At 61.0% G+C, this 9,230-nt stretch overlaps 1 protein-coding gene across 7 annotated transcripts; it reads right to left on the bottom strand.

Annotated features, from left to right (window-relative positions):
- Positions 1-1,588: 1,588 nt before the first annotated feature.
- SLC39A13 (solute carrier family 39 member 13) lies at positions 1,589-9,230 on the bottom strand. Of its 7 annotated transcripts, none has more exons than XM_059142055.1 (10): positions 9,135-9,230; positions 7,350-7,658; positions 5,569-5,682; positions 5,148-5,287; positions 4,654-4,758; positions 4,449-4,538; positions 3,655-3,705; positions 3,216-3,344; positions 2,930-3,029; positions 1,589-2,810 (listed from the first exon to the last, which is right to left on the bottom strand). In XM_059142055.1, exons 2-9 carry the CDS (start codon positions 7,648-7,650, stop codon positions 2,967-2,969), a joined length of 993 nt encoding a protein of 330 aa, XP_058998038.1. In that variant the 5' UTR covers positions 7,651-7,658; positions 9,135-9,230; the 3' UTR covers positions 1,589-2,810; positions 2,930-2,966. The 7 variants fall into 7 exon arrangements, 6 of the variants coding, with proteins under 6 accessions (XP_058998038.1, XP_058998051.1, XP_058998014.1 ...); XM_059142068.1 differs by having other exon boundaries at positions 5,148-5,272; positions 9,135-9,229; XM_059142031.1 differs by having other exon boundaries at positions 3,212-3,344; positions 9,135-9,228.

Below are 9,230 nucleotides of genomic sequence, written 5' to 3'. Positions count from 1 at the left end.
TTCCAGTTCCGCCCCACCCCCCAACATCGTAGCTGGCATCGTGTGGTTCACTGAGGGCCTGTTCTGGGCCCCATGCCCGACGGATCTGTGCATAATTTGGTCCTGTCATTCCAATAGCCCCCATCGGGGTACCCATTTCCAAGATGTGTGTGAGCAGCTGGGCTACTATTGCTCTTAGGTGGCCTAGCTGGGATTTAAACCCAGGACAGTAAAACACGTCTGGGTTCCATGTCTGTGCTCTTAGCAGCAGCTTTCGTGGGCCAGGGAACGCCTTCTAGAGTAAAAGACCCTCAGAACTCTTGTCAGCTCTTACATGCCCCCCTAACAAAAGCCCCTCTGCAGTTTTTCCTGCCTTCTCCCCAAGTGGACATGCACAATGAGCTACTGACCAAAACAGCCTATCTGGAGGGCTTGGCTGCTGGCTAGCTTTCCAACCCAGGAGTCCTGTCACCTCCGGACTGCCTTCTAGAGTGTTCTGCTGCTCACAGGGGCAGACCCCTGGGAAATCCCGTTGACTTCCATGCCCTGCCCAAGGCACTCCCAGCACAACCTCCAAGAGCTTCTGGTTTCTGTCCCCTTGGTGGGGATAGACCTGGCCGCTGTTGCTTCTGTGTTTTCTGTTCCCCGCCTGACCAGTCAGGGCATGTGCCTCCTGGCCACGGCACTGCAGTGAGCCCAGTCCCTGCGTCCCACCAGCTTCTTCATAAATGGCCTCACTGCCTCTCCTGGGCATGCCGAGCCCTGTGATTGCCTGTGTACCTGTCACCTGGAAGGGCTCAACATAGGTAAGAGCCCCAGTGCCACCCCAGAGAGGTGGGGGTGGGGGACAGCCCTGGATTCCTTCTTTGGCACCATCAGGCCTGGGCTTCCCAGACCTTGGACTGTCACAGCCAGGTGGGGCGGCTCCCTTTTCGCCGACAAGCCGGCGGGTCGGAGCCAGGCACTCCCAGCTGAGCATGCCGCTTAGTGGGGCTCCAGGATGGACCGATGGACAGTTCTTATCCTGTGGGCTCCTGAAGGCCGGCTGGCCAGCCTGGTTGACTCAGCACAGTGGGATCCCACTATTCCCTCCCCGCTTTCCTGGGCTAGCCCTGTGGGGGAGCAGCAGCCTTGACATTCAGAGGAAGTGAGAATCCGTAGAGTAAGAAGAACCCCATGATCTTTTCAATTTCATTGAAGCAAAGCTGGAGATGACTTGGTGGATAGACCTCCCTTCCTCCATTTACTTGGGACAGGCTGGGGAGAAGCCCCTGGCTCTTAAGTTTGTAAAAAGAGGACGACCACCCCGGGGGTGATGTCGGCTACGGTGGCACGGTGCCCAGCTTGTGGGACTGGGTTCCAGAGCTAACAACGCCAGGTTTAGCACGAACGGCTGCGCCCTGTTCTGAGCAGCACTGTGAGGGTAACTGTTCACAGATGAGCGTGAAGCACAAGAGCTGGTGGGGGGCTGGGGATGACCAGATGGGCAGGGTGGCCAGCTGAGCCTGGGGGTGGGGACCCACACAGCCACCAGCCTGGCTGGAGCAAGGGGAGCCCAGGAAAGGCCTGCCTGACCAGGGACTGTGGTGTGCAGAAGAGAGGCAGCCAGTTTGTATATAATATTTATTTGCATTGTCTATAGAATAGATATTTACAGATAGAAACGGACCCACAGCAAAACTGCTGTAAACCCATTCAGACCCTCTTGATGGCCGCTTCTCAGAACGTCCATGGTTGAGCAGCAGGGCTGAGCCTGGCTGTGGAGTGAGCCAGCTGAGTACCTGGGTGTCCGCCAAGGGAAATAGCTGGGGATTATGGCTTCAGCATTCTCCCAGAGCACATTCCTGAGTGCTGACAAGGCGGAGCCCTCACCTCCCCCAATCTACCCTCAGCTGCAGTGGGACAGGGAAAAGGGCCTGGGCAGGGAGGGGCGGCTACGGCCCACTCTTCCTGCCCCTGGGGTATCTCTATCTGCACCCTGGTCTGGCACCAGAGTCCCTGGGCTGAACCAGGAGGCCTGTGTGGCTCAGGGCTGCTTACTGCCCTGCAGACTGCCGCTGTTTGGCAGCTGGAGGTGGTGAAAGCTGCTGGCGCTGCCAGGGAGCATTTACTAGGGGAACAGGAGCTGGCCCAGGGCTGGCAGCCACGAGGAAAAGGTCTTGGAAAGCATCTGCCAGCTCCATCCCAGGCTGGGAGGACCGTCAGTGCTGAGTGGGGCGAGGGGCTACACGAGCACCTGCCTCTCCTTTCTTTGGCCTTAGAACTGGCAAAGGAAGGGCCCGGACAAGGGACACAGCAGAGAGGCTTCCCACCCTCAGCCCTCAGGCTGCCAGGCCTTGGAGCCTGAGTAGAAGGCCGGGAACCCCAGTGCTCCAGAGGGAGATAGCTTTGGGCTCCCCGAAGCCCTGGGCTCCTGGGGCTGTTCTCACTCCCCCTATGGTCTTTCTTGGCCGAGAGAGGCCTCCACCTGGGACCAGGGCTGCTATTCCTCACTGCTCACTGCGGGAAGTGCGGGCTGACGGGGTAACAGGACCACAGCGCGGCTGGGGGCAGGCGCCGGGATCAGGCCCCGGGCCCAGCGTGCTATCACAGTGTCGGTCTCACATACATCTCTGGTCACGGTCACAGACACGCACGCACGCAAACCACCCTCTCATCTGGTCAGAGGTGCGCTCAGGCACTCGCCCTCTGCCTCACACATGGTTACAGAGTGAATCCGAGTCTCTTATTGCTGTGTGGGGGGTGGCAGGGATGGTCACTCCACGAAAAGTGAGAAGAGCACCATCACCACGATGCCCGTGCACAGCAGCAGCACCTGCTGCAGGGAGCGCCTGCAGGGAAAGGGGCCAGGCTCAGGCTGGGGCTGAGGATGGGCCGCAGCCCGGAAGCACCAGCCCCCACCCCCGAGCTCCCAGGGGCCCCGTGAGTGATGGTGGCAAGGGGCACTCACCACGGGTCATCTTCCTCCAAGAGGTCAGGCAGCACGTTCACCAGGGCGATGTAGAGAAAGCCGCCAGATGTGAAGGGCAGGATCCAGGCCACAGTCTCTTCTGCAGTGGGAGGAGAAGTCCTGATGGCTGGGAGCGCAGGGGAGCTGTGTGCACCACACCCACTCCCACAGGGGAGACCTGGGGCGGATCCTGGCCTGGACACTGGGATGGGGCAGCTATGCCCTCTGGCTGGGGCCCCTCTGCTGACCACCACCTGCCACCGCCACCCACCACGCCCGTACCTACTCCCTTGGGGGACTGCGTACAGATGGCGAAGCAGGCGCCCAGCAGGCCCCCCAGTGCCGTCGAGAGCTGCAGCTTGGCTGCGCTCCATCGGTCAAAGCCGGCCCGGAGCAGGATGGCAAAGTCGCCCACCTGAGGGGAGGTCCAGATGATCACTCTGGGCCCCAGGGGGTCGGGTACGGACCTGCACACCGAGCCCCCTGCACCAGCCCTGCTGCTGGGCCCCCCAGCCCGCATCCCCTAGGCTGGGACCCCATTCCCTGCCCCCCTGCCCCAGAGGCCGGAGCACAGCTGAGATGGTGGCTGCAGCCTGGTGGGCTGAGCAGCTCTAGGCCTCTAAAGCCCAGCCCCCCGCAAGGCTGCCACTCAGGGCTTCCCAGCCCAAATCCCTCTCCGAAGCCCCACGCCCACACTGCCGCCATGGAAACCCTTTGGCACACACCTCATGGGGGATCTCGTGCAGAAGGATGGCCATGGTGGTCAGGAGCCCAATCTGCAGGGAAGGGAGTCTGTGGGGTTCTGGGCCGAGGGCCAGGCACCCACTTGTCCACTCAGTCTACAAATATTTACTCTGCTGGGTGCTCTGGCTGGATACCGTTCAGCTACTAGAAACACAGCAGACAAGGAACCTGTCTTCACAGAGCTAACAGTCTGGAGGGGGGAGGCGAGGACTGAATGAACACACAAAGAACCACAAGATTACACAGTGCCAGGTGCTGTGGGGGAAGAGATGGACCACATGGCATGGGAACAAGTGACAGGGGCCTCATTTAGATGAGGGGTTAGCAGAGGCCTCTCTGAGGACGTGCATGTCAGCCGAGGCCTGAAGGATAAGGAGCCAGGATTTCAAAGACTGGGAGGAGGAACATTCCAGGCAGACGGAATAGTGTGAGGTGGAGGTCGGGAGAGGGGAAAGAGCGAGGCCAGCTCAAGAGGAGGCAGAGAGGGCAGAGGGAAGAAGTGGGTGAGAAGCATCTAGAAGCAGGCAGGGCCCAAGCCTAGCAGCTTGGCAGAGGTATGTAATCCCAACCAGGAGCTTTTGCAACAAGAACAGCCCAGTGGCTCGGACAGAAGGCAGCCACGTGCAGCCCTAAGGACCTGGATGAGGGTGTTGGTGATGGAGTGGGAAGTGCACGGACTTGAGACCTGTTTTGGAGGCCGAGCCAACTGGTTAACGCAGGCACCATCATTCCCACCAGAAATGCATGGGGCCCACCTCTCCCTACCCCTACTCACCTTCTTGCTCACAAGGAAGCTGGCAGCTACAGCCAGCCCGTGAGTGAAGTTGTCTATGGTGTTGGCCAGCAGGTTGAGATAGCCACTGACCTGCACAAGGGAAGAGGAAGCCAGGCTGACCCAGGCGGGCAGGGTTCAGCTGGGCCTGCCAGTTGGGGGGTGGGGAACCGCTGCAGGAGGAAGGGGCCCTGAGTGGGCCACTCACTTTGATGGTCCGGACCACGGCACTCACGCCGGGCTCTGCAGCCGGCTGGGCCAGAGAGTGGCCTCCACTGAGCACGGCAGCAGCAGCGGGGTCTTTGCTGGGGGCCTAGGGCCAGGAGAAGGAGGGAGAGGGGGCATTAGATGTTCCCCCACTCGGCCAGGGTAGACACAGGAGGGGAGTGAGAGATGGAGAGACAGGGGCAGGGAACAGTACTTCAGCCTGGCTAGACTTCTCTCCTGCCCAGTCAGCTGTGTGCCCCGACTCAACTGACCACCTTCCACGCTGCTGTCGCTCCCAGTTTATGAGAACAAGCCACAGCAGGCGCCAACGTCATCACTCCCCGGATCTTCCCAGTTGGCCTGGCCTCCCAGAGCCCCAAGGAAATGGGGAAGAGACCCTCTTTTCAGGGCTCAACTCAGAACCTGGGTCTCCAGGTTCCCACACCACCACATAACAGAGGCTGACCTGTCCAGGCCCCGGGGTTTGGGGCTCACCTGGCTGGTCCCCTCCTTCTCCTTGCTGTCCAGGAACATCTTCTCCAATGCCAGAAAGGTCAGGAAGCCAGCAATGACCCAAAGTCCCAGCTGCTGTTGCTGCTGCAGGCTCTGGCCCTCACCACCTGCAGGGGGCAGCACTGACAGGCCAGGCCAAGCCAGGGCCACAGAAGGGGGGGCCATTTGGAATGGGACCTCGTCAGGGGCAGTGACAGGGGAAGTGGGACAGGACTGGCTGGTGGGGAAGGTGGGCCCCAGGGATTCCCGCAGGGGCCGGGGAACTGGACCGGGGCAAGTTCCCTGCCATATGTCCAGATCCCCCCTCCCTGTCATTCTGGCGGAGCAGGAGGGCCTAGGCCAACCTTAGGCATGGGCACCAGCTCCCTCTGCCCTCCTGCCCCCTGACTGTGGCCTCACTCACCAGGGCTGGCACTGCATGTGTAGGCCCATGCCTCGGGCAGCAGGTGGAGAAATACATTGCCCAAAAGTCCCCCCAAGGCAAAGCTGAGCAGCTGCTTCAGGCGGCGGGCCCCAGCTACAAAAGGGAGATGTGGAGATGTGGGACTTGCGAGCTGGCCTATCAGAGCCCCTGGGCAGACCTCTGCCCCACCCAGCTTACTGGGTGCTGTGTTTTTCCAACCAGACAGCAAGCTTCCAGAAGGCTGGACTTGGCTTGCAGCCCTTCCTGGATCACCCCCACCACCCCAGGCCCAGCACCAGCTGGGTGCTCAGCAGGAAATACATCACGGCCCGCTGGATGGCTGTGGAACCACTGCGGCTTCGTAGTTAAGAGACAGGGCTTGGGAGCCCGACGGGCCCCAGCCCCCCAACCGACCAGGGCAGGTTACTTCTGGGACTCAGTTTCCCCATCTCTAAACCCAGGATGATTGTTCTATGATAGGGACTTTGTGGGAGTTAAATGACAACACACACAGCAAGCCCTTTTTAGGGGGAGTTTTTCTCTTCTCAGCCGCTGTTACTCTCAGAAAGGTGGCAGAGACTGGGGGACTTTTGCAGACTTGCAGCATCAAGAGTTGGAAGTGCGCGAAGGAGGCTATCCAGAGAAATGGGCGCAGAAGGCAGAGGCCGCTTGGGTGGTCCAATGGGATCCCAGGTGGTCCAGTGGGATGCCACTTCCAGGCTGTGTGACCTCAGCCTGGTCAAAGAACTCCTTGGTGCCTTTGTTTCCCCATTTGTGAAATGGAGCTAACCCCCCGCGGCTGACCTCGCAGGGGCACTCTAAGAGGGGTTGAGATGATGCACAGGCCATGTTGGCAGGCCCCACGAGGGCTCTCTTCACAGCTGTGGCGCCAGCCCTCAGCCTGCCATGGGCCACAGATGTGCTCATAACCATCTGCTGAACGAACAGTTCCCCGGCCTAGCAGGCGGCAGAAACACCAGATTCCTGGAGCCTGGAGCCGGACCTGCTACGCTGTACTCCTGGGAGGGGCAGCAGGCACCTGCATTTTTAGGAGCTACCCATCCAGTCTTTAGTTTTCATTACGACATGTCATTTGTGCCCCATCAGTGCACAGACACATCTGCAGTGCAAAGGGGGAGCCTCTGCCCTGGCCTGGGCAAACCCCTCACCTCCCAGGTCCCCTCCCCAGAGGGGGGCACCACCAGCCTTGCATGTATTCCAGGAAGGCTGACCCAGGGGCCTCGGTGGAAAGGCTTTTCTGCACTAAGGGCGAGGCAGGGCTCTGTTCCAGCACACGGCCAGCCCCGGGCCTTCGGACCTGGTGCCCTTCCCCCAGCACCAGGCAACCTTCTAAGTGCTCCAGCAGCATGAGCTCCTCTCCTCTCCCCAGTAGCACGTTTGAGGCAGGTACCAGTATGATCCCCATTTTTAAGGCTGGGAGCCTAAAGTGAAGTAACTTGCCCAATGCCAGCCAGCTGGTGAGTGGCAGAGCCTGGCATGGAACCCAAGGGGCTTGGCACCCATGTTTCCAACCACAATCTATATTGCTTCTTGGTGAATGTTTGCCAATTTTTATTCTTTGAGAACAAATAAATACAGAAATGAACGAACAAATGAGCCTGGTCCACCCTGGTCTCAATAAGGTGGGAAACTGTGTGCTCTGTCCCTGCCCTCCACTCCAGAAGGCTGCGTCCTGCGACGTGCGACCCCGTTCTCCCGGGAAGAGCAGCCCTGTTTTCCACGCCGCTGGCTGCCCCGAGCACCAGAGGAGGGTCACCTACCTTCTGAGCGCAGCATCGTCCCCATCTCCAAGGGAATCACCAGCAGTGGGAAGACCCCACTGAGCCCCACCATGAGGGAGCCCAGGAGGGAGCAGATCCAGGTGTCCAGCCTCTCCCCGCTCAGCAAGGCCCCCCAGGATTCGCTTTCCTTGTTGTCCAGGCGACAGGCAGCTGCAGGCCCCCGGCTCCGGAGGGCCGGCTGGGAAGCCCCAGCTCCTCCCAGGAGCTCTAGGGCAAGAGCAGTGAAGAAGAGGAGCCTCTGGCCCGCCATGCCACCGCCAGGACAGGGACATCCAGGCATGCCACGTGCTGAAAAACACAAAGGCCTCTTACGTGAGCTGCCACCCCTGGCCACACACCTGCTCAGCAAACGTGGCATCTTAACCCTCCCCCCAGACAAGCGGCCACAGCTTCCACTCCCCTGCCTGCCTTGCCCAGGGCCTCTGAGGACCCCAGTGATGGGTGCACAGAGCAAAGGGGCTCTACTCTTCCACACCCCACTCCCGAGGACCACACATTTTTTCCTCCTGAGCCTGCTCCAGACTGTGTGTCAGCGTGTCTGCCTGGGGCTAAACTTTCCCTAATGATGGGGTGAGGTGCTGGCTGGGTTCCCTTCAGCCACCGGCAGGCCCAGCCCAGTCGGGTGTCTCTAGCTGCCAGGGGAGGCTCTGCCGCCAGGATGTGCTCCAGTGAGGACACCCAGGGGACGGGGGCTGCCACTGTCTAGCCTGATGGGCAACACTGGATGGTGCGGGCGGGGAAAGCAAGCAGCGGAGCTAGAGCAGAACCATCAGAGCTTCTTCCTCGGCCGTGAGCCCACTGTCTCCAGGAGACAGGACAGGAGGCAGACAGACAGACAGGAGGCAGAACTGAAGAGAAGGAGCCTTCAGTCGGGAGCTGCCTCACAGATGTGCAGAGCATGGGCTTTGGAGACGGGGCCCAAACTCTGCTCTGCACCTACAGCTCTTTGAGCGTGGGCCAGTCCCCGGAGCCCCTCTCTGGGCCTCAGTTTCCTCTCTAGGCCTCAGTTTTCTAGTCTGTAAGGTGGGAGAACTGCCTCCCCACGGGCTGTGAAGATGAGAAGAGCTTGCTAAGGCAGGTGACCTGGCCTGGCAATGGGGGCAGCTCGGGAAAGCCCTCCTTACACTGCAGGCAGCCTGGGACACCGGTGGAAGGAAGGTTCCCAGCCGCTGGATCACAGGACCGTGATGTGAGTCAACCAACAGAGAAGTTCAATCTGGAAACTCGGGCATGAGATTTAAATGTGGTCTGCCCTGCCTCATCTGGCCGTGACCTTGAGCCAGCGTGTCCCTGCCTCAGTTTCCTCATCCCCTGATGGAGGTGGGAGGGATGCCCGCGTCCAGGACCTCCCGGCCTTTACGGGAGACCCTGACGAACCCCGCTGGGGCTCCCCGGGGACCAAAAGCAGGACTGGGCCGGGCCAGACTTGGAGGCCAAGGCGATGCCGGCAGAGGTGCGGGACCGCAGTCTGGGGAGAGGGGAACAGGGTACGGAGAGTGAGAGAGCGGAGGGAAAGGAGAAAGCAAGAGAAAGTCAGGAGTGAGCGCGCCAGAGAGTGGGAGATGGACGCGGAGGGGGAAAGCGAGGGAGCGATGGGCAGCGACGTGCGGGGCGACGGGGGAGAAGAGGAGCCCAAGGAAGTTGAACTCCTCAGTTCTGGGCCAGAAGGGGGGCCAGAGACCCGGGTCTGTCCGGGGCCGGCGGGGCTGGGGGTCGGGGGGATCGGTCCGGACGCGGGCCCCCGAGGGTCGGGCGGTCACTCACCGTGCGGCGGCGGCGGCGCTCCGGGCGGCCCCGGCCATCCAGCAGCGGCGCCGCGCCCCGCCCCGGGTCTGCCCCGCCCGACTCGGCCTCCCGGCC

This window comes from Mustela lutreola, chromosome 1, assembly GCF_030435805.1.
Source record: "Mustela lutreola isolate mMusLut2 chromosome 1, mMusLut2.pri, whole genome shotgun sequence".
Classification (NCBI taxonomy): domain Eukaryota; kingdom Metazoa; phylum Chordata; class Mammalia; order Carnivora; family Mustelidae; genus Mustela; species Mustela lutreola.
This window is presented reverse-complemented; position numbering and strand designations above follow the sequence as displayed.